This window comes from Hippocampus guttulatus, chromosome 21, assembly GCF_054856545.1.
Source record: "Hippocampus guttulatus isolate MCC_2025c chromosome 21, RoL_Hgut_1.0, whole genome shotgun sequence".
NCBI lineage: Eukaryota > Metazoa > Chordata > Actinopteri > Syngnathiformes > Syngnathidae > Hippocampus > Hippocampus guttulatus.
The window spans coordinates 7,025,024-7,050,934 of NC_141281.1; the positions used below are offsets into that span (position 1 = coordinate 7,025,024).

Consider the following 25,911-nt stretch of genomic DNA (forward strand, 5'->3'; position numbering starts at 1 on the left):
TTGTATTGTTGATGACCCATATTACAAGAAAGATGGCCACTGCATAAATATGCTTTTAATAGTAGTGCATGCAAACAAAGCGAAAAAAGACACCAAGTAAATGAACCACCACTTTTTCTCATCTTTTTGTTTTAATTTTTTTTAAACTTTAGCCAGAGCCATGCTGTTCTGACACATTATATTCATTTCAATCTTCACATCTTAATTGCAACATTTTTAGTCTTTCAGTCCTGAAAAGTCAGCCAAGTATGGAAAGACTTTTAGATCCATCCCTCTGTTGAAAGAGAAACATGGTATACACAATTTTTTTTAAGGCAGCATAAACAATGTTGGCATGAACAAACAAAAACATTCAGTTAACAAACAGGACATGAATAATAATAGATATACAATAATATGAGCCAGGTGAGGTTTCCTTGTTATGAAGGAGTGTACAAAATGGATATTACTAGAATCATTTTGAAATATTCGAACAATAAAGTCGAAATTTTGTGAGAAGCAAGTCCTAATATTACAAGACTAAAGTCGTAAGATGGGAATTTTTTACATTCACGCTATAAAATTCAGATTTTATTCCAATAAATACACAACTTTATTCTAAAATATTTCTATTGTCTGAAGTCTCCTAAAAATGCAACTTTATCCTCACAAACTCAAATCATTTTTTCTCAAATTTGACTTTATTCTTCCCACTGTGTCCCGAATACTCCTTTGTACCCTGAATTCATCTGCCTAGCACAGTAATACTGGTCAATACTGGGACATGTGTGCTGTACGGGCACTTTTAGCTAATGCTAATAACACAACGCAAATCACGTCATTACGATCATCATGCACAAAAAAATAACGTCTATTTATTGAAAAAAAAACATGGCACACATGATATCTTAAACATTTTCATACTTATACAAATACAGAGAACTTTCTTAACGAGAAGATATTGCATTCGTAATAATACTTCATAAGACACTATGATGCAAGGCATACAGTGGAAATCTTCTCTACCCCAGGCGGAGTATAGGTAGTGAGAAGCTGATTGTCTTGTTATCAGATGGCTTTTAGTTTGTACTGTAAATGGATGAAATCCCTTTTAATATTTTAAACCTAAGAGCTACTGGCCTCACACACAAAAAAAGTGGAGTGGGGGGGGGGGGGGGGGACGATGCCCGGGTTTTTAATCAGGAAGGAGCACACCTTAGCCAGTATAACCACGATCATATTATATCATATCATCTGTGGTTCGAGAGCAGCTTTCCCTGGGACACGAGAAGGACATCATCCACCTTTTTGTTTTTTATTTCTCAAACCATAACCCACCAGCATCTTGTTCATGTTGCAAACCTTCATATACCCAAACAAAATGGCTCAAGTCATCGTATCCTCATTCCATGCTCAAGTCCTTATGTTTCAGGTCCTGTTGGGTGGGGGGTCTGCGTCAACCGGGACCATAATACTAATAATAATCAATCAATACGACTTTCTTGTATTAAAGCAACATTTAGTGCATTTCCTGAGTCGGTAACACCCCCCCCCACCCCCCACCACCCAAAAGAAAGAAAAGACAGCCATGAAAACAATAGTTCAGAATACTTAGACAGTGAAGAGAGAGAGAAATATTTATATATGTGTAATGCGCTATTTATTTTATTTTATTTTTACTCTGTGGTTGAACACAACGATAAACCGGATTGCGCGAAACATTAATGTTCCTCTCTTCAGTTGGTTCTGAACCTGAACGTACATAATACTGTGTACACCAAGAAAACGTGTGCTCTTTGGAATTCTCATTCATTGAGTGTGCCAAATTCAACCCAGGCCTGTAAACTGGATGACGCAAAGAGTTTACATCACAAAGGCCCGAAAAAAATAATAATTCTAGAAACACCTGAAAAGTCACCCGAGGCACGTGTAACGCTGTTATGGCGACACTTAAAACTACCGCTGTATAATTGCACCCACATTTCAATGTTGGACAGTTTCCATGGGAATATATCGTATTGGAATGAACTCCAATTACGAGAACACGTTTTAGTAAATATTGTGTGAAACTATGGTGGACCGCACCCCCAAAAAGATTAAGGCAATTTGGAGATTTTCACATGCGGGCAATAGTTATAAACCAACATACAAAATACATATTGTCCTTCACCTTGATGATGCATCCGACATATTCATTTACACCCCCTCCTCACAGATTTAGGGATCTGTAATCCATACACGTCTGAGATTATCTTTGGTCAAGAAAGTGAACTAATGTGTGAAGCCTGTCAGCATTACAATGAATACGATCCGTTCCTTGAGCCTTGTGATTCAAACGCTAATAGAGGTTTACCGCACGTTTGGATCGATCGCTGGCACTGCCGTACGCCAAAATACGGACGCTTCAACAACAACCGGGCTGACGTGTGTATGAGAATTTAAGAGTAAACACGTAAAAAAAAAAGTCTTACATAGACCCTAATGGCTAATACAATTCTGAGCAAACGAATGTCAGAGAAGAGCTTCATGCTGGGATTTAACACTGTTCATTTGAAGCCGGATGCTTCTCAAACAAACCACATAGTCACACACACTCAAATATACAGTGTTCCACCACAATTTGTGGGGGATTAGGATTGACCCCTGACACAAAAACCAAAAATTTGGCCCCCTCATTAGGTTTATCATTTGCCTATAGATGCCACACGATGGTCGCCAAGCACTACTTTTTTTTTTAAATAGAAAGCGCGATCGCCTATCTAAATGAATCTCCTCCTCGCACTTCAACATAGTTCTTTGGCACCAAGATGCCACAAGAGGTTTTCACAGCGTAACACTGTACTCACAGGCCCACCTGTGCATACCATAAAGTGAGGAACTCATCCACTCATAATACTGTATGTACAAAGCTTTTCATATTCATAGATTTTCCACCTTGATTGTTTTACACGCTGGCAAGTCGATTAATTATGATTGTCCGAAGGTGCCGCAATGGTTTCCTTCTGCAAGATGGCCATAGAAATGATAACAGGAGAAAAGAGAGGGCAATAATGGGTATTTACAGCAGTTGGGGACTCAAGGCTGCAGCCAGGAAGAGACCCAGGAGAAAGCACAGCGTGGGGTGCGGAGGCGATCGTCGAACCCCACCGGAAGAGTTGACGGAAGACGTCTGGGTCTCGGAGGCAACGAGAGCAGAGAGGGGAATGTGGGAAACGAGTGTTGGACTGGCGTAGTTGATGAGGGAATCGATCTTTTCGGCTTCTTTGCTGCAGGCTTCAATCTGGAAAATACGCGTTCAGCATGCAGACATCAGCAGGGCGAGAATCATAGCGGGTGTTTGTTTGTTTGTTTTGTTTTGTTTTAATTTCCAAGCACAGCCCTATTAATCCAGGAGTGAGTGGGTGCGTGTGTGTTACCTGCAGAGGCGTTGGATGCTGATCCACAGGCGCAATGAGGATCACCAGCTCGTGATCAATACTGAGGTAGCCAAAAACATCGCACTGTGGGACGGACACGTGAAGTCGCAGCATTTGCAGGACATCGTGGACTGACACTGGCTGGTTCTTATTCAACTGTAGGAACAAGTATGAGGTCAAACCACTCTCTGAACACACAGAAATTAAGCGAATATATCGAGAAAGATTTAAGCAAACTCAATGAGACAAAACCACCCAAAAGAAAATAATGTCTTCACGTGGATTTTGAAAGGCCAGTGAGTGTAAATCTGCGGCACCTTCGCTGTATAAACAACAAAAATCTAAAAAATTGACTCCCTTTCCCCAGTGTAGTTTTGAAATTGCACATACCGGTAGATGCCACAAGATGGGGACCAAGTACTTCCCACACAGAGGATGATAAAGCAACAAAACCATGCTTCTAGCATGCACTCAATCATGTTCTCATGTTACATGGAGGACAAAAAAATAAAAAATACACAAAATGACGAAAACGGAGGTGCATCCAAACCTTTGAGAACGTATTCATTTGTTCTTTGTTCCAGAGGACCTGCAGCATACTGGCACAGATTGGGCAGCAGGCTCCTGAAAAATGTTAGGTTAAGGTTTATGATGCATCCTCCACACTGTTAATATATGCAATCGTCTGCATCTTCTTCAACAGTTTTAATAAAAACCCAGGTCAAATTTAGCCTCTGCTTACGCTAATTTGTCATTGCTAGCTGTTGTTCAAAGTTTTTTAAACTACTGTAATGTTGGCATATGCTAATTTCTGTTCGTTTGTTGTTTCGCTAGCATGAAGCAAGTGGACTGTCTTTAGATGCAATTAAAAGGTCTGGTTGAAAATTTCAGAATTCAAATGTACCTGAACGATACGATGTGATGAAAATCTCCCTTTATCGCCTTTCATAACTTTGCGAAAGAGCTGAATGACTCACCTGGAGGCGTGACGGGCTGGCAGCCTGGAGGTGACAGACGTGGACAGGAAATGAGAGTGCAGGCAGTGTCCGCTGCCGTGCCAGAAACGGCCCCGACAGCCTGACAGTGTCCGTCATAGTCGGGAGCCACTCTGTCTGAGTAGGCCTCACACACCGTATTATAGGTTTCGCCATTGTGGCCACAAACTTGCTGCCGGCTCTTGCAGTCTTCCTAAAAACACATACCTCGAAATTAACTCACTGACCATAACATGACGTACAACCTATCTAATTATATCACATAGAATGAGAGAAAAAAAGATTTAGAGTATTTAGAGTTCAGGCTTTGCTTGGTTAATAATGCCCATCGTCAGTTTAAGTTTTCACTTCATATTACAGTAGCAGTACAGTTCTACTACACTACACTGTCAACAACAGCCATTAAAATAAAGTTTTGTTCAATTAAAACGTTTAATTACTACAAATTAATCATGTGTGTTTTCAGAGTTAACCCATGTTATTTCTAAATCATTGTACATCAAGGCAACGCTTGTGGTCGTGGCAGTGTGATGCCCTGGGGCTGCTTTGCTCCTTCAAGACCTCGACGACTTGTTGTGATTAATGGAATAATGAAATCTGCTGTCTAACAGAAAACCATGGAGCAGGTGCAGTGCATGAATCCCTGCAGAAAATAATTCCCAAGGTTAAACGATAACGCAGAATCTTCACTTCTTGTTGGTCATCTTGAACACAACAGGGGAAAAGTCTTTGGTCCTTCCCTCACCTGACAGTGGCCCATATAGGCAAGGGTTTTGCCAGCTTGCTGTAGCTGGCACAGACTGGTGTGAATGTGACCGTCGGTATCGCAGACTGGCTCCACGCTGTTCTTGTCACAGGCCGACTGCCGGCCGACGCATTCGTACTGCGGGCAGTCCGACAAGTCGCTCAGGCAAACTTGATATTTTGGAATGCACCTTGAAACACAAAGTTTAATTTGATAAAATCAGTAACTATGTGTTTTAAGAAATGTCGCAGGCTGAGATCATTTTTGTATAACGTTTTTGTGTGTGTAGTGTTTCCACTCATAGTAAAAGAAAACTGCTTAGAATAGCGCATGCTAGCGAATGTGTATGTTTGTGAGTTTCTTCAATCAAATCCATCCAATCATGCAGTGATGACTGCGTGCATGTTCCTTTGATCGGTGTGCCAGGAAAAAGACTTTAGGGATTTTTTTTTTCCCCCTGGGGGATCACAGAAATCATGGGGTGTGAATGAAAGTGGTAAACCAGCATGAGGGTGTGTGAATTTGAATGAAGAATGTATTCCGGACCACATGGATGGTTCAACTGAAAATCTTCAGATTAACTTTCCAGATCATTTTCACCATGCTGCCTTTTCTTATATAGGTATATATCAGGATGAGTTTAGGTCCCCTTGCCGATTCCTCTTGCCTGCATTCCTCCATAATGACCCCCACCCAATGCTACAAGGAACTACCGGAGTAGTTATTAATCTGCGTTAACTAAATGGTTTGTGCTTGATAATGTCACTCCTCTTTATGTTTGCTCATACATGCATTTTTTTTTTAAAGCTTCTAATTTGGGTCTGAAAACTTTTGGAAAACCCCGATGTGAGTTTTTCAACAAAGAAGTCTCATGACATCAACGGTTTCTTCGCAAATGGTTTCGTAAGGAATAACAAATACGTGCTATTTTATGGTTGGGAAAGCATATTGCCACACTGATGTTAAATATGGCAATTTCGAAAGCGGCCAGAACTTAGAAACAAAGTAAACCCCAAAGTGAACTTTACAAAGGAATGACTTGAATCCGTGCCATAGATGTCTTAATAATAGGTTTGTCTTGAATTGTCAGGTTGAATCTATTTGTCACTGTCATGAGTTGCTGCTTTTTCAGCTCGAAAAATAGACAGCAGCTGTTACCAACCTCTGGTTTCTCTGGCAGGGTTTACTGGCGCAGGGATTAGTGAAACGGCACTGGCCAAACACAAACTGATGGTCCATGAAACCCATACAGCGAGCCACACAGGCACTTGGGTACGTGCGGCCGTTGGAAGCGCACACTGGGATGAAGTGGTCTGGACAGTTACATGGAAGACCTGAGGAAAGATGGTGGGGGGGGGCAAGTAGTGAGTTAGCCAAGACTAGAAACTGAAGACTGGGTATATGCTATTACCGGATGACCTATCTTGGCTCGAACTGCAAGGAATCATGCTACCTCACACAGCAAGCATGTTCAAGTTTTTCGTATTCTAAATTTATGCATGGACCGAATGTTATCATAGGCTGTCTGAATAGATCATTTCAAGCCAAGCTTGGTTTGTTTTCCCAGATTAAAGTGTATTCACAGAATGAGGGGGATACCATTGACCACAACAGGATAATGGACAGTAGGCAAAGATATTTTTATAGATTAGAACAGTTTGGTTTTGTATTGTTGGCAGGGCACGGACAAAGATCTCAATATTACGATACGACGTTAGTCGTGAGTGAAAATTCGTAATGATAACGACGTGATGTCGTCTCCGGTGAATTGAGAAACATGAGGAAGACCTGATACAGATCTTGAGTCAGTGCTCTGGGGAGTACTGGCGAGACATACACCAAACATAGTCTGCGTGTTTTACGACCCGATGTAAACCTGCGAAACAAACAACCTCCGCACAGATTTCAAACTCATTCCCTTCTTAGCTTTGTCTGTTGCCTTGCGACGAATCTTCGTCCTGGTATCTGATACCTTTTGTCTATATTTCACATCATATTCGCGACATACAAATAGATGATATTGAGAAGGACGATGACAGACAGATGTGGAACGTCAACGTCGGATTAAATTTAAACATCCAGACGCCCTCTCGCACAAGCAGACGGACCAGTAAAATGTAGGTGGTCTTCGTCTGAGCTCTCAATGTTGAGACATTCTCTGTCGGAGCAGATGGGGTGGCCAGCAAAGCAGAAGCAGGTGTCACAGTCTAGTCGATAAGACACCCCGTGATCTGGTGAAGAACACAAACACATACACACACACACACACACACACACACACACACACACACACACACACACACACACACACACACACACACACACACACACACACACACACGTTACACACTGACAACTTTGAAATTGAAGAGCACAGGGCATTGCCACAATGGTAAACACAATGGAAGAATAACGATGAAAATGAGTTGATGGAGGTGCATTGAGAGAAGAAGCTCACAGTGACAGACTGCGACTGCTGTTTTCTTCTCTGAACAAAACAGTGTGGCCCCTAGTGGATAACCCACGAATTGCATTTTATTTAAAATATTCATTCTGTGTCTTTAAAGCATTTTTTCAAATTATCCTGCGGGCCAGATCGAACCTCCTAGGGGGCCGGGTCCGGCCCGCGGGCTGTATGTTTGACACAATGTATTAGCGGAAGAGCATCAATGTTAAAGTTTATAACACACGCGCATAATGAGGATGCTCGAGGGAGAAGATGCTTGTTGTATATGCCGGCTCAAGTCGTGAGGGTGTGACATTTGAAAACCAGTGAACCCAGACCCAAGAGCCAAGGCGTGCCGGAAAACAAAACAACGTTAATTTAAACCAAACGTAAAACAATGGCTGGCACACACAAAAAAACGCAAACCACAAATGTCCCGCAGACATGCTGCTCTTAAAAAAACAAAACCGGGTTTCACCGTGATATATACCACGTAATAAAACAGCTACCAGTAATCTCTCTCAATTGCCCCAAAACCAGACGCCCATTCGAAACAGTTATTCTTGCTTAAAAATACGTCTAGAATTACTGAGGGAGGTCCGTTTGTGGCTTTGAGCAGCACTCCCCACTCACTAGGCCAGTGAGTCCTTTCAAAAAAAAAAAAAAAAGAACCCCCTGCAAAGACAAAGAGGATTCATGAGGACTTACTCATCTTCTGTCCTCCCACGACGCAAGCCTTGTTGGTATCCACGCACGGCATCTCCACGCAATTCTCCAGGCGCCCGCTGGCACCGCAAGTGCAGACCTCGTAGCACCCGGCCGGGCCGGTGCGAGTCGGCACTTGTAAGCGAGCGTCCTGCTGCACCAGAAAGTCTGAAGCCTCGCCGAGTTTACATCCTGAAAGAAGAAACTCGTAAAGAGCGCCGTTCTGCAGAACGGTGCCCAGCGTTGATGCGGAGGAGGTCCGACCTGGCGCGCAGAGAAATGGCTGGCAGTTGAGCTCATCGAGGCAACCCTTCCTGTTGACCTGGCATAAGTGGTTGCTGGGGCAAGGGTTCGGGTTGCATGGATGGATGACCTCTTCAACAACGCTGTTTCCGAGGGAACTTGGGGCTGATGGAAGAGACAAAAAAAAATCACAATAATAATACGGATTTGATAATTAGGGCTTAATGCTAAATTGTCAGTGGACATACTAGTGTGCATCAAGGTGAATAGATTGAATGAAAACTACTTGTTGAACCTGATCCTCGACGGCTTTTTTTTTCCCCTGTACCGTAAAATTTTCACTCACTGAGGTATCTGTGGAGGGGAATGCAGCGTTCGGGGTCATCGATGGGCGAAAGAAGCTCGCATATCCTCTCAGGTGTTTGTCCGTCGTGGAAACGTTTTCTGTCCCCACACTGGGTCAGGATTTCCACACAATCTGACCTAAACAAACAAACAAAAAAGCATGAACGTGTAAAATATATGTATATAAATGTATTATTGCCGTAATAAAAAAAAAAGGTTATTTTTAAAGGTTATTGGTGCCGATTGTGCTATAATTCTCTTCTCCACTTTACGGCAATGATCGTTTTCTCAAACAAAAAGCACAGTGACAAGCGACGTGCGCGTCGGAAGCAACGAGCCAAATCCGAAACATCCTCGATTCGACTCACTTGCATATGACGCTCCCTCTAGACTTGCTGTGACAGGGTTTGATCTGCAGGGAGCAAGCAACCGCCTTCCACATATCCGGCAGACACTTCCTGATGTCGAGCACAGGAATGTTCATAAAAGGCATCTTGATGGTTCCGTTGGACCACAGCTTGATGTCGTTCATAGCTCCCTGGTCCGACTGCATGTTACAGCTGCGAAACAGCTCCGTCGGCCTGCGGACAGAGATAATAGGAGGCGTCCGTCGGTCTCCACAGAGTGAGCTAATTGGGGCTTCAAAGCTGAAGTGGCTTTTATTTAGCACTTTTTTTGGGTGTGTTCCATCAGGGTTTGTTTATCTTGAGCGACTGTTTGCGCGTGCCTGTACGTTTGCGTGTTGACACGCAGCGTGAGCTCGATTGAAAATAAATATAGTCCACGTTTCCCTTTTAACCAGCGGTGCAGCAATTTGAAATTTGCGAAGGAAGGTGATCTTAACTCATTCAGTACCAGCCAATTCTGGTCCAAATCTGAAAAGACGTTTAAAAACGTCTTTGGGAATGAATGAGTTAATTGCATGTTTGACTTTCAGGAAAAGGCTGTTTGTTGTTGTTGTTTTTTTTAGGTCCAGCAACAGTATTTGGCAAGTATTAAAATGTGACAATTGTATGCCGATTAGCTGTTAGAGTACTTGGCTAGCACAAAAAGAAGCAAGTCCTGACCTATTGTTGAAGTTGGTGCAATAGGAGAGCTCCTTGCAGCCCAACTGGCAGGGCTCCCTGACATCAGCCAGGCAGTTGATCAGCTCCGTCTCCACCGGGTTGTACTCACACAGCTGATCAAAGTCTTGCCACGTCTGGCTGCCCCAGTTTGTGCTGATCTCTTGACACATGTCCCTGTCAGAGAGCGAAGAGATGTGAATTTAAAACGCGGGGGAGTGACACATGTTTTCATCCTTGTCCATACGACAAAATATTGAGCAATCAATTCGATTCTGTCAATCGATTGCTCACTTTTGCTACAACCTGCCTGTCCTGATCTACCGATGCAGTTAGTGAGCTGAGAAAATTGATTGTCTCTTGCAGGCGGAACAGAAATATGGCTGATCTGCGTATTTGTAGAACGTGTTAACCAAGTCATTCGAATAGGCAATGTAGTTACTGGATAAGCTCAAATTTAGCCTAGCTTACTTCTGTTTACTATTTTGTAATTTCGATTGGTCCGAATGCCCCGTGGCGCTACACTGCCTCTCACGGTTAACATTGGGTTCTATGTTCAATTCGTGCTTGCAGAAACGGGGACTCAGATGATTGCGTAACCATATCGAGATACGGTTTGTTCCTATTTTCAGACCCCCAAAAACGATTCTGAAACCGTTAGGCAAGAGCCTGCCCACCCAAGCGCAGATGGCTTGTCTGTTTGTCAGCCATTAACTGCCTGCCATTACTACTGTTGGAATCATGCGACAGAGTCTGGTAAGCATTAAGCAAAGCACAATACGAGGAAGAGCCGAGAACCAAATGGGGGGGAATTTAATTTTCTGTAGCAGGACGTGGCCATCCCAGCACGTAAGGCCCGTACGTGTGCTGAGCAGTACCTGCAAAGTGAGGTGTTAGCCTTGGAGCAGCAGTGCAGTTTGGCACAGTCCATTTTGGCAGGATGCGGGACTTCTTTTTCGGTTGGGGAAGGGGGATGGGCGCTCCCCAGAAAACACTGCCACATGGGGTCTTGGGGGAGAGGCTGGGAGCCGCACTCGTCAATCAAGCCCTCCATGATCTCGTGCTCCGTGCTCAAGGTACGGAGGATTCGCCGGCAAGCCACTTGGCAGTGGGTAGCCTCGGCTCGGTCACAGCAGTACAGACCTGGCGGGTGGGGGGGGTTGATTAGCTGGAGAGTAGCCATCAAATAATCTGGACACACCCATTGTCTCATATATTCTGCAAAACTAAAATGGACAGTAAAGTAGAAATCGGAAGACGCTGAAATTGTCATTCCAGGATCCTGGACCACAAAGTACATCCGAACAATGTAACCTTCAGTGAATTTGTCGGCGTGTAAGGAAGTTCCAGGATGTACGGGTGGGACTTACTGTCTATAGGGCTGCGTATCGGGTAGGACTTGGTGAAATTGCTGACACAGCTGAGCAGCTGAGCGCTGTGGCTCTGACAGTACTCTTTGACGGCGTTGATTTGAGACACGGTCGGGGTCGAGTCTGTCCTGAAGATGGCCTGACAGTACTCCCGACAGGTGGTGTGACGCCCCGCATAGCTGCAACACGTGGAGCCCACTGGAGAACCACGGGCACACATCGTGTAGTGGTCACGTATTGAAGTCAATAAAAATAAAATAACACCGACGCTAAGATTCCAATTGAAGAACTTGTGACTGCGCGGCCCATTTGTAACTTACTTTCATTTTTGGTGATACAGCTGTGTAGAGGATTCTGCAACAAGAAAAATGCTTTTTGAAACCGATGGATGACGACTCCCGAATGTTTCAAACATCCAAATGTGTCAAGCAAGACTTCACGACTCCATTCCGTGACTTTTCATTTTCATGCCGACGACTCCGTCATACATTTCGGCCCGAACGCTCGACTTACCTCGGTGACTTTTTTGCATACTTTTGTTAGGTCATTTTTGGATGACGCCTGTAAAAAAAAAAAAAAAAAGAATCCCGAGACAGAAAGCAACAACACGGGGTCACGTTATATCACGACAACAACCTTTCGACAGGATTTATTTACAATTCGACATACCTGTCTGCATTCCCTGCGGCACTCAGATGAGATAGCGAGCTCGCAGCAACCGAGCCCTACCCAGCTGTCTGACTTTCTTGATACTCCTACAAATCAAAACCACAGAATGACCTCGGTGTCTAAAGTATTTAATTTTTCCCAATTTTGATTGACAATTTGTGTTTTGAATGCAACATGATCTTACCTGGAAGTGTCGAGTTGATGCAAACCCACAGCTCATTCTACAGGAAACACAAATGGGAATAAAAGTGATAATTAGCGTTGTAACGTCAGGTGATGAAGAGTGTCACACCCTGAGCTTCGCACGGAATGTGTCCATTCTGATATATCGCTCAAGGTTGTCGAAGGACATCTGATGTGTTCCGGCATGTCGTCGTGCAATGGGGCCATCGCAGCTTGTAGAAACAGACTCATTCTTTCTTCTTGAGTCATGACCTACATCGCCACCCGTGCCGTCACCGTCATCAATCACGTTCTGGTTAAACGCTAAACGTAAACTAATCGGTGCTAACGCTGCAGCTTTGCTTACCATATGGGCTTTGAAAAGTTTTTTTTTTTCCAATGATGTGTTCATTACACGACCAATTGGTGGGTTTTGTTTGCATACAGTGAGTGAGAGGACTCACCATTGACTCTGGACAGTAACTTGGCAATCTCTGCAGGAGATGCTTCAAACGCGACTCACTCTTTATTGTGGCGAGCTGCGGGAAAAGAAAAGAGTCGTGAAAATATCATCTTATGCAAAAAAAAAAAAGACTTCAGAGTCTCCGATCCAGGATGGCTTTTAACTTTTCAGCGCACACACACACACACACACACACACACACACACACACACACACACACACACACACACACACACACACACACACACACGCATGTGCAATCCTCTGAAACAAAAGCATACTTGAGACCCACAGCATGGACTGTCATGATGAATCTCTTCAGCGTTCTAAAACATTCGGACGGAAAAAAAAAAATGACAGCAGTGCGGATCAGCACCAGGCGCCTCAGGAATTGCTCAGCAGAATGTTTTGTATAAATTGAAGAAATGGAAGTAGTTGACATCATGTTACATTGTTTAAAGACATAATGCATAGAGTGTTGCCTTTTTGTTTCACTTGGAGTCAAACACAGTATGAGTGAAACATATATTTTCCTTCCTTTTCATATGCGGTGGTCGTGGCAGGCCTTCGGCTGCGCGGCTTATCAAGAACAGCTCCTGTTCAACGGGACTACGCGTTGGAGCGGCGCGACACCGAACAAGCCGCCTCAGGTCCAGTCCTTCTATTACCGAATTAAAAACAGGAACCAAACTCGGATCAGACCCTTTGATTTATTCATTGGCGCCATTCTGTTCTAAATATAGCAAAATGGGTGTCACCAGCACAAAAGGGAGCTTTCATGCGATGTAAAATAGAAACGCTGATTAGAATGTGTGTGCCGGGGCACTTCGCCCCACCCCGGAGGGAACACACATATAGTAGCCCACACCTCCCTAACATTTTGTGGTAACTGCGCTTGTAAAAGACCAACGTGCTTCATTCTCCATCTTTTTGATCCTCGTCTATTTGTTTCTCCTTTTTTTTTTCTTCTTTTTGCGGCATTTGCAAAAACATGCAAGAAACCACCTCCTCAACACTTCCACTTCAAGAGCATGAATTAGACCAAGCCTGTTTGCTGGTTTGGGGGCGGGGCTTTCTTTGTGCTTCATTTCATAATGTCCTGTTTTGTTAAGGAGGGCAAAGTGACGGCTTCAGAGTGGGACACTGTGTCACCTGCACCTAATTGAAGCAGGGCGAGAGATTTTTTTTACTCTGCACTTCAAAGTGTAAGAAAATACACCCCCCCCCCAAAAAAAACAACAACTTTACACCACCCCCCTACCTTCAAAAGCATCTATTCATGACCAAACAAACGGGCTGAGGAATGGATTCGTGTGTGTGTGTGTGTGTGCGTGCGCGTTGAGTTTGAGTTCATACCTGATCACAAGCTTCTTTGCAAGGGGAGAACTCGGCAGCATGGTGGCAACAGGAGGGATCTGCAAGCAGACAACGCAGACTTACAATAAGAACATACTGACAGCTTTTGTGTGATGTTTACCGTCGGTAATTTGTTTATGCTTGGATTTTTCTCAGCTCAAGATCCACACCGGAAAAGTGTCTCTCGGGAATGTATCTTATTCAAATAGATTTAAGTATTAAGCCTTTTATGCAGCCTGTAATCTCATAACATGGTAAGCCGTCCACTGTAGTAACAGCTGTCCGTCAAAGGGTTAAAAAAAAAAGGATAAAAGGATAAAGATTGAAGGATTGAAGGATAAAGATTTTTTATTTTTATTTTTTAAAGAGGCTTTGTCGAAAAACACAAAAACGGTGAATCGAAAAGCTTTTCAGTGCATACTCCGTTGTTTTCAGTTAGCCCTTCGGAAATGTGAAATAATTGGGTATCAGTAATTTAAATAAATAAATAAACGAATAAATAAATATATATATTGTCAAATTGAAATCCACCTCCCTTAAAGTTTCACGTCGCACTGAAAACTGTTGTGGCGCGATTAAAAAAATGCAGATAGCGCTGATGTAGCAGTTTATCAGCATACAGGTAACTATTACACCATATGTATCGAAACAATATTCAGTTTAATGGCTGAACCTATAACCCCTTGCAGGCGTTGTCGTCGTCTATAAAAAAAAATTAAAAATGACGAGAAACAAACACAACGGGAGCAAAAGAGGGTGTGTGTTTTGCGGCAGAGAGAGGTCCAAAACCACAGCACGGCCCAGGGTTCCAGTAAATGTCTTGGCTCCATTCGCTGTCAACAAACTTCTCCCGCCTGCTCAATGTGGCCAAACACTTTGAACGCAGTCGCGATATCTTGGACGAGACTTGGACATTTAGTCGCTCTTGAGCAGTTACTCATGTTGACAAGTGGAGCTCTACGAACAACCCAACCTTCACAACCTACAAAATGATCGCAGACAACGACAGCGTGTTCCCTGAAGCTGAACGTCGTATTTAGAAATAAAAAAAATGACACAACAAGCCAGAAGTTTAAAACATACAATGAATCAAATAAATGACCATGTGGCACTCAGACATAGTAAGAAAGATGAAATTCTTTAAAGCGAGACTTTTATCGTATCCCACAGGTTTGATGAATCGGACCAGAACCCATTTTCGCACATGTGCATGGAAAATTTTGTTCTAACCCAGTGAAAAAAAATGGTTAACCCCCCCCCCAAGAGCTAAGTTTGGCGCAAACGCAAGGCTGCTCACCAAAAGAACACCATATCTCCGTGGTGATGACAGCAAAATGTTTTGAGTCTGTTTTGTATCAGCTGGAACTTGGACTTAAGTCTTGGCGGAGGCAAATTACAAGCAGTTCCAAGTGTCAGTCAGTGTTTGCCCAAAAACGTCAGAAAATCCAAAGAAAATGTCAAGAAAAGCCTACTTGAACTGCAGAACTTTCATTGGTCAAAGCTGCTTTTTTTTTCATGATTTATCCAGTTGGTCTAATTTTTCTGTTACAAAAAAAAAACAAAAAAAAACATTTGACCAGGGTGTGTCAACTTTTTATATCCACTGTATAATACTTTTGTTTGCGACAAAGTATTTTCGACCAATCCTCGAGAGTTTACAAAGCGAGCACGAGCGTACGAAGGGGATATAACGCGGACACATGCTTTTCCATATAAGGCGCTTTATTTTATTCCGGTCACCATCATCTGCCCGCCGCCCCCCCACCCCCCAACCCTTTTGTTCCGCTCTCACTTCAAGTGACCAATTGCGGCAGGCATTTAAAAGACATAAAAGAACGTGAGTGCACTTGACAGGTAAAGACATTGACAGAAACCATCACACCCACTTGTCAGTGTGTCTGTGTGGACTTGGATAAGCACACTTGTGGCGCCATTTATGTGTGTTGGAGAAAGGGAGGAGAGGGGGGGGGGCACTGTTAGTGTGTCCTCAGCTGCTTGACACGGGGGGGGGGGGGGGATTCTGGATTCCATCAGCAGGTCCAGTTGTCTTTGATGCTTTAAGGAGGAGCAGACGTCCACTGTATGTGATTTTGTGTATACAGTGTGAGATTTCGAACCGAGGAGCGCGGTGCCCCGTTCTAAACAGGCCTCTTGAAGAATTGGCCCCAAAGATGCTCCCAGCTGTTCCCAAGATAACGGCGGTACGATAAAAAAATGTGGTCGGAGGAGTTGTCGATACAGAGCGGGGATTCATAATAAATCGGATAACTCAAAGGGGTAAACGGAGGACACCGGTTCAAACCCTGTTCGCTTTGAAAACGTGAACTACAGTCCTCTGAAAGAGAATCAAAAGCGGTCGTGTTGATTCGCTGGCGTTTTCGCTTCAAGCCAAAGAAGCTTGTTCATGTCACGTGAACATGCGATGTCGATTGTGGATCCTTTCCCGTCGCCGGTCAAGATGCCCATTGCACGAGAAAAGCGATAATGGTTTGTCGTTACAGGTTGGATGGAAAACAACTTTGCGGACTGCTTTTGTTGGAAGGAAACAGAAGCAGTAAAGAAATGAAAGAAAGGAGTACGAGAGGAAGGAAAGAAAAGGACAATAAGGGAGGTCAGAAGGGAAGGAAAGAATCACAGAAATGAAGAAAGAAATTCAGAAGAGGCATGCGTCAAAATGGTCTCTGGTCTTTATATTGCAATAAATTATCGTTTTACTTTGTAAATTCTTGCGAAAGGAAAAAGTCACATGTTTGATTGCGATCAAACCATAATTCAAGGTATGAACAACTACATTTTTTTAGGTTGGTCCAACATATTTTTTTCAGTGCATCGTATTTTATTACTTTTTTTTCCCCCAGGACATTTTGGGAGTTGAGCAACTTCTGCTCTTTCGGTAACCTCGACGTTGTTACTCTGTCAGTGCCGTTTGTGAACCAAAATTCATTTCGGAGACCGCAGCTGAGCGTGTGCATAACTGCTTGTTGAAACAATGGCAAGCGACAACTATCGGAGGGCGGGGATGGGACGATGTAGGCCATTCAGTCATGTAAAAAAAATAAATAAAAAATCTCTTGCTTGCTGCTAATGAGCGCCGGCCCCATTTGGATTCAGCATACGTGAGAACAAGCACCCCCCTTCAGCAACGCTGTCACATTGGTGCTCAGTGCGATGAAGGCCGGTGCTCGCGGCCAAAATTCTCCCGTCCAAAAAAAAAAAAAAAAGACAAGTAACACTTTCTTGACAAACTATTAAACAGTAACTTTTAGTGCCGCCGTCCAGGGTTGCAAAACTTCCAAGTTGGAAACTAATTTATGGCCAAAGAGGAATTCGCACAATATTTGCTCAGTGCTGTCAATTACGTGCGGGGTTTTTGCTCTTGGCCAGGCCGCTGCCGAGTTCACCGTTATGAATATCCGCGTAACTCACAACACAGATCAGGATGACCTTTGACATCTTCGGAAGGTGAAACATGTGGTCCGACCGTGGGGTTTATTTAAATCAGCGGATCCCTGGGGGTTGACTGAGTGTGTATATTTAGGGGTGTTGTGAAAAACAAAGTTGGAGGGAGGGGGCGGGGCTGCAACAACAATGGCGGAAGATTTCAAAAGCCTCCGTCGCTGTAAATCAACAATGTCTTTGTTGAAATGTCAACACGGTAGTCACATCGACGTTATTCATCAAACATCAATTGCTGCCCCAATTGAGTTGACTTGAGGACTCGACAAGAAGAAAACAAAACATCAAATTTGAACCATATGTGACAAGCGGAAAATTAGAACATATCCGGCGAGACCGTAGCATTTGATGACACGTTCGTTTTTGTACAAAAACATGTAAATGTGGCGTGATGACGCGTCAAAAAGACCGTTCGAAGCTTCAATTTCCTTCCGAATGTAGAAAGCACAAAAAAAAAAAAACGGAATGTTTTTGGGTTGCTCTGGCTGTTCTCAGTGTCCTTCCGAAACGGCTTCACCGATTCTCCCAAAACATCCACGTTCACACAATACTGCCAGCAGTACCCGAGAGGCTCTCCTAACATTCTGCTTCCTGCATTCCTCAGATCCGCAGCAGACTCTCGAGGGAGGGGGGGTGGGGGGGATTTTAATGGATGGGGGTCCAAGGTCACTTCCTGTGAATTGATTAATTATGAATGGCCATGTATTATCTGGTCAACAGAGTTTGCCAGAATCAGCGACCGGTTCAAAATACATGACAGATGTGTTTTGTGGAGTATGAATGAGCCAGGGAGTGGGTGTGGGGGGGGCAATCCAGATCTTGTGTGCATTAAAATATGAGAACCTAACAAAATTCAGGCAGTGCTTCTAATACATATGCTGATTTGGATATCAGGTTTTCTTGGAAACAAATAAAAAAGAACCGGGAGCAGCAGTGGCAAATTAAGCCAATTAAAAGTCGCTGCCATGATCTGTGTTTTGGTTGACTCCATTTTGATTAGTTTCCGTTTTATTTCATTTTGTCATGTTTTTTCCTGTCCCCGTGTTTGTGTCCTGTTTGTTTTTTGTTTTGTTTTTTTTGTCCCCACCTGCTCTCGTTAACTCTGTTTCTTGTGTCGACCAATCAGCTTCCACCAGCCACTCGCAGCTTGCCCAGGTGTGCCTCGTTGTCTCGTCAGTTTGCTTGTATTTTGTTCCCTGGTTTTGGTCAGTCCCTGGCAGTTCATTGTCGTTGTTAGTCACTGTTAAGCTTCTTGTGTTGTGCCTCCTTTTGTGATGAGTTTATTGCTTGGGTTTTTTTTTTCTTTCAAGAGGGGGTTTATGTATCTGATTTAGTGTTTTGATTGTATTCCATATCTTGTTTGACTTTTCTTTCATTTTTGTTTTTTTTAATACTTTGAGACTTATGCACACCTGCCTTGGCTCCCTCATTCCCACTTGTATCACTAATCTTGGTGCATTGGTTGTATCGCATCAGCGAAATCTCCTTAAATCCATTTTAAGTACTGCATTGGTGGAAGTAGGGAAATAATTCCTTCCGCGGATTTCTTTCTTGACTTTCTAGCAAGCTTTTGTTGAGGTGTCAATCGTAGCGGTACGTTATGGTGTTTGTTGATCAAGAATGAGACAATAGTAGAACTGTCGCATCCGCGTTACAAAAGAACGCACGATAAAGGCCCTCTCACGTTGCATCTGAGTCGGCCGGCAAATTGTTGCGTCATCTCGGCGCATCCAGCGGGGGGAAGGGGGGGAGATGGTGGCAGAGTGATTTCAGAGTGTCAAAAGCAAGGCAGTTTCGTGGCGTTAAAAAAAAATCATTGTAGAGGACAAAATGGCGTCATTAATCACAAATGCAGTGTCCAAGTGCCTTGACGGAGGTTGTATAGTCCATCCATCCATTTTCCGAACCGCTTGATCCTCACTAGGGTCGCGGGGGGTGCTGGAGCCTATCCCAGCCATCTCCGGGCAGTAGGCGGGGGACACCCTGAATCAGTTGCCAGCCAATCGCAGGGCACACAGAGACGAACAACCATCCACGCCCACACTCACACCTAGGGACAATTTAGAGCGTCCAATCAGCCTGACATGCATGTTTTTGGAATGTGGGAGGAAACCGGAGCACCCGGAGAAAACCCACGCAGGCCCGGGGAGAACATGCAAACTCCACACAGGGAGGCCGGAGCTGGAATCGAACCCGGTACCTCTGCACTGTGAAGCCGACGTGCTAACCACTGGACTACCGGGCCGCCCTAGGTTGTATAGTGATGTTGTTAAAAAAAAAATGGTGGGGAAGTCGTTGGGAAAACGGGAAAGAAGCGTCGAGGAGAGCAGTCACTGGGCATGGAATCAAGTTTTCTGTTTACTGTAACAACAGGCACCCAGTGTCGAGATTGATGTGCCACATATCACACCGCCATGAATAAGAGTCATCCTCTGACCACAGCCCATTCATGCCACGGCGTTGGCACCGAAGCCAGCAGCGACGACATGGAGCAAGAACTTTAAACTCTGCACATACAAAATATTATTCGAAAAATTCAAAGCAGCTGCACTGTCAGTGTTGTTGATATTTTTTTTTTGTTTGTTTTATTGTGGCTAAATTTTACTTCCAGTATCTCTTCCGTCACAAAAACTTCAATACGGATTATATTCTCTGCGGTTCTGTTTAGATCCGGACTTCATGAGTAACAACTAGTCGAGTCCACAACAGCCAACCAGCTGTGGATAGTTAAAGATCAATAGAAAAAAAAAAGAAAATGAGACTTGTTCACAATAACAACCCAACTGCCTGTTTTCGATCGGAACAGCTGCTTGAAAATGCTGTGATAATATTTGATAACATGACAACAGACGGCTTATAGGAAATGAGCAGAAGATGCAATTACGGCCAGTGCCGCCATCTCCTTATTGCGGTTGCAGTCGTTGATTGAAGACTTCCAAATTGTTGTTTATGTCCACTGTTACTCGACTGAATAAAGTTTGAATAAAAACATACATGACTGTACGTCTTAGGGGAGGTCTTGGCACTCACTTAAGTATTGACTATTGATAGGTCGCCTTTTCATTTGGGTAACAAGAGGAACAATTGAAGATGAGTTCACGTGGTTGATTTACTGTTTCATATTTTGCAGGGGCTCACTTCTTTTTACACTTGTGAGACAAGTAAGTTAAAAAAAAAAAGTTCCTTCTTCCACGTCGAAAAATTCTCGTTAAGGCACAGAGAATGGCTCTGAAATAGACAAATATGACTGGCTTGACACGCAATACTCGTCGACACAAAATCAAGCCAACATTCTTTGAGTTTTGCGAAAGGGTTGTGGGCAGACGATGTTGCAACGGTGCCGCCATCTGCGACTGGCTGCATGCATTTGAAGGCACGACACACGAGCAATTTCTTTTGTTGAATAATTAGTCGTTTAAATGGAAAGACAACAGTGGCAATCCGAAAACAATTTTCCATTTTCATGGAACGACGAAATCTGTTCTCGGTTAAAAATGGCCTCGTGTCGACGTGTGAAGACAACAGAACACACGCAAGCGCCACAAATGTTGAAGTTTTGAAAACAATTCCCTCTAATTAGACAGATATTACATTTGGGTCCCCCCCTCACCCCCACAATCTCTCCTGAGCACGACCAATAATAAGCTTAAATATTTGAGTGCCACCATTTTCCTCCGCTTCCAATTTCAAATTTCTTCTCAACAATACACAATCCATCGTATGGGCGGTTATGTACATAACAACCATATGATGTGGTGTCAATCTGATACTTGGTTCACACGCCACATCCCCTTCTGAGGGAAACCAGAAGTACTGTGTGACCCAAATGACTTTGACAGACATGAAGAAACGGCAGAATCGACAACAGAAAAAAGAGATGGCGTCATCGAAACGCTTTTTAAGAAACAACGCAGACAGGTGCAGGCCGCGTTAACTGCCGCTGATCCCGGACTCGCATACGATCAGATTACATCAGATGAAGCGGAAAGGTCATTTTGGAAGCGGAATGTTGATTTTTCTCGTCTCTCGGGCTACATCTCGCTGTTGTCGACGGCACCGTATATTTAGCTTCCGCTAGTGTTGAGCAATGTCAGAACAAAAACCATTTTCTATACCGCTTTGTTATTGAGTCGAAACGTAGCACAGGGAGAACGTGCAAACTCCTCACAGGAGGGGCTTGAGCAGAGATTGGAACCTCCCGCCCGGGGAGACAGACGTGCAAACCGCGAGGTCATCCTATGGCGCAAAAACAACATTTCAGACTCAATTCGACAGTCACTCCGGTGAAAGACGGCCAAGAAACTCCCCTCCGGAGCGCCGCTTCAATCTAATGTTGTGAAAACTATAATTTGGTTTGCGGGATGGCAGCCCATTCCTGATTACAGTGGACACGGAAAGAAAAAGGGCAGCCGTTCACGACTCTCCTCCCCCTCCACCCCTCCTATTCCACCTCCTCCTCCACCCCTTCTGCTTTGAGGAGTCAAATTGGTTCCAGATGCATTCTCTCACGGCTTGCCTCCACAACACAATCACAACATGAAAGACACGACGGAGGAAAAAGTTTGGCCAAACTCGAGCGAGGCAAAAAAAAAAAAAAAAAAAAAAAACGTGCGGAATTCTGCCGTAAAAAATGTGGAAGAGCTGCAATATGGGCTCGCCCGGAGCAAAGCTTGCTGATCACTTAACCGTATGGTGATGTTCATTGTGCCTTTTAAAGCCTTGCCGAGAGCTTCTGAGCCTTCCATTGACTCTTCCTGGGCCTCGCTATGTAGTAGACAATGTGCACCCCAAATGAGGATCTAAGAGCTGCATTACTTTCATGTTTCGGGCAGATGTGTGAATGAAAAGAAAACAGATTCAAAGTGATCGAGCAAATCCACATCCTTACCCCATGTGGACTTGCACTCCAAAAGACGTACATCTTCTAATCATGTCGATGGCACCTTAGCAGGCAATTTGGCGACGCAAAAAGGGTGTTGAGGAGCACACCTTTCCCAAAAGGCAATGTGAGGCCATGGCTGACGCCCCCCCCGCCCCCCCCACAGGAATAAATGTAATTCAATTTAAAGCCAGAGCCCCAATATACATCTCAGTGTTTGTCTGTCCTGAAAAGTACCAGAAAATGAACGTACTGAAGTTAAAAGTGCAGCATAAGCACCAATTCAATGGAATTAGATATTTATAATGTTTGTAGGGAAATTACCCTACCGTCAGCCTCTTAAAATAAAGGCCAAAATCATATAATGACAAAAAGTATTTTTGTGGCTTCGACATCTCATGAAAATCAGCTGCATCCTTCGTGAAAGACATCATTTATTCCTCACCCTGAAATTAGATTATTAAGAAATATAATCAGAGTTCGGTTACGTTTTTAACATTTTCTAGAAAAAAAAAAGACTTAGTCCAATGTTTGAGGAGTGTGATGATACGACACATTTTTGTGGGGTGAATGAATTGAATTCTAATCTTTTTTTTTAATCACCAAGTAGTTATGAAAGCGCCTTTCATGTTCTTCCCAAACCAGAAAGCAGTTCCATAACTGAATGCTAGCGATAATGATTAAAAATGCACTTTTCAACATCATCCAATAGATCACTCATGCGAATGTCATAATGTGATATTACCACCTGTGGCACATGAAAATCACCGATTAAATGTTTAAAACTGTGCAGTGTTATGTCTCAAACGTTTTTTTTTTCTTGGTTACAGTTAGGTTGTATTTAATTCTAAATCCAATAAATGTGCACCGATCATTTAGAACCGTTTGTTTTTGTGCACTTATTTTTACAATTTGACTGATGTGCGATACCTTTTCATTGGGTCGTTAAGTCATTTTATTTTACTGGGCATGTAATGTTATAGTTTACTTTTTTTTTTTAATCAAAAAAAAATACTCCTGAGGACTAAAACTTGTCGAGTTTTTGATGAACACTTTTTGACGACGCTACTGCATTTTATTTGAGTCATTATGGTGGAGAGACGAGTACTTTCGTGAGTTTACATTCGCTAATAAATGCATTATTCGCATGTCATTGAACGCCCGGTTTTGGAGCTAAAAACGACTAAAATGATGATGTCACGATATGACGAATCCTTCGAACGTCGCGCTGGAATCCAACATGAGCTCTTGAATCGGTTCCGTTATTCAAACTCAAGTCTCCCGAGAAGTCTTCTTCCAACTTTATAGCCGCAAATGTTCCATTCTATTCTACTAAATGTGTTATATGCCAACCACACTCGGAGATGAAATTGTATGATAAATATCGAAAACGGGGGGACATACCGAACAGGACAACAGGATGTCAGCTGCCAAAAAAAAATCACAACAACAAACTTGGTGAGGGGGGGGGGGGGGGGGGGGGAAAGAGGTGAACACTCAAACTGCAAACACCCCCCCCCCCCCCCTTCTAGTGAATGTCAGGAAATAGGCGGAGAATGGGAATAACTTGACAAATGACTTCGGTCGTGCTGAGCAGAAGTCCGAGAGAACAATTTGAAACAAGACTCACCCTGAGCTTGGAGCGGCGGGAGGTAAAAGTTTGCGGCGAAGAGGAAGCCGATTATCTGCAAACAGTACACACGCATCTTATTGAAATCCTAAAGTGCATCGTGGACGAGAAGACACGGGGAAGCCTGACGCTGTGACATGGTCCATGAACCTCCGTTTCTCTCGCTCTCCCTCTTAGACAGCCTTTCTTCCCCCTCCCGCAACCCCACCACCACCACCAAACTGCCCCCCCTCCCCTCCTACTCTCTCTCCCTGGATGGAACATGCGCAGATCGAAGGGTGAATCGGTTTAGCCCACCCCATTTCAAACACACACACACGAGGAAATAATAATTATAATTCATGCTTGAAAACCTGAAACTTCTCCTCAAACCTTTTCTCGTCTTTCCAGACAATGTTTTCCACTTTCAGTTCTTAAGGGTCAGTTGGACTCAAGTAGAGGTGCAGATAACTAACTGTATGTAAAAAAGACAAGACTGGAAGAATTTACAAGTGTTAATTCAACTCCTTTACTTCCATAAAAAAAAGTACAGGCTTTGATATGTGCTTACAGTAAGTACACATCAGTACATAGGTAGCTACAAGCCGCCGTTAATTTGCATCAGCATGTGTACCATTTGTATTTTCACTTATGGAGACAGCACTTCATCACCGAGGCATTCCGACACTTCCTGAAAATGACTGAAAATCAAACATGCACTGTAGTGGTGCAATGATTAATAAATGAATCAGCTGCTTGACCTATCAAATGAATCGATAATAATTTTTGTAGCAGCGGTCAATGTGTTTTTTTGGGGGGGGGGGGGGGTTCCCCGAAATGTTTTCATCGGAGATGCACGTAAAGTTTTCGAGCTACATTTTTTAACTGAAGGAAAATTGCAATTAGGGCACGCTTCCAAAACTACAACCAAGAAAGATAATGGGACTTTATTTGCATTAGAGGGCAAGATGATGTGTTGCAGTGACCCCCCCCCCCCTTCCAGTGATACATGTGAATTTTATACCTGTGATTTTGAGCACCCTTTGTGTGCTTTCTGAAATAAAACTTCAAACATTCAGATAATCCCAATATCATGAGAGTGGAATGAACAGAACACAACATTTGACAGGGAGAGTGAGATGGGGGGGGAGGGTCATGAGTTTCCAAGTGTGTCGCCTCATTGTCCCCGTTAATACCCGTGTCGGCTGAGCCGGGGGGCTTTTTATGCCACATAGAATTTAGCAGCAGGGAAATCTGTGTCCAATGAGACGCCCCCTTTTGTAATGGGTCAAAGGTCAGCCCGAGGAGGATGTCAAGGGCTGGAGTCAGGACATTGGCTCCATGTGAGGAGACGACAACATGCCAAGAAAAGAATTGAAAAAAAAGACGTTCACGCCGTTATAAAGATATCACAAATCTGTGTGGGACTGATTGATTTAAAACATATATAACAAGGCTTTTGTCTGTCGCCATTTTTTCCCTCCAAATTATTAAATATAGCTTCAGTAAACACATACCCACGTCACCATCCCTCCAACTACAATCAAGGGGCGAAAAAAAAACTGTTGAAGAGAGAGTCTCTTGTTTCCGCTTGAATGTACAATGCAAACCCAGAAGCTAGTTGCACCATCACTCCTTTTCTGGCCCGCAGATTGAACATAAAGGTTCATTGTCCTGGCAGATGTGGTTCGACAACATCAACGATTCAGTGTTGTTGTTGGGGTTTTTTTGTTTCCCCATCAGGCCTGTTGCTGAATCCACTCATGAGATATTACAAAAATAACTACATACTAGGCCCTGTTTTGATTTCGGCTATCCATCCATCCATTTTCCGAACCGCTTGATCCTCACTAGGGTCGCGGGGGGAGCTGGAGCCTATCCCAGCCATCTCCGGGCAGTAGGCGGGGGACACCCTGAATCAGTTGCCAGCCAATCGCAGGGCACACAGAGACGAACAACCATCCACGCCCACACTCACACCTAGGGACAATTTACAGCGTCCAATCAGC

At 43.7% G+C, this 25,911-nt stretch overlaps 1 protein-coding gene across 1 annotated transcript; it reads right to left on the reverse strand.

Annotated features, from left to right (window-relative positions):
• Positions 1-97: 97 nt before the first annotated feature.
• On the reverse strand, positions 98-24,088 carry reck (reversion-inducing-cysteine-rich protein with kazal motifs). Its single transcript, XM_086102243.1, has 21 exons — positions 23,924-24,088; positions 13,959-14,017; positions 12,604-12,678; positions 12,162-12,198; positions 11,978-12,063; positions 11,822-11,869; positions 11,629-11,662; positions 11,309-11,506; positions 10,817-11,081; positions 9,942-10,115; positions 9,243-9,455; positions 8,876-9,012; positions 8,551-8,694; positions 8,290-8,478; positions 7,244-7,366; positions 6,298-6,469; positions 5,136-5,325; positions 4,373-4,583; positions 3,946-4,019; positions 3,396-3,551; positions 98-3,259 (listed from the first exon to the last, which is right to left on the reverse strand). The coding sequence occupies exons 1-21, from the start codon at positions 23,997-23,999 to the stop codon at positions 3,038-3,040; spliced, it is 2,883 nt and encodes a 960-aa protein (XP_085958369.1). The 5' UTR covers positions 24,000-24,088; the 3' UTR covers positions 98-3,037.
• Positions 24,089-25,911: the final 1,823 nt, after the last annotated feature.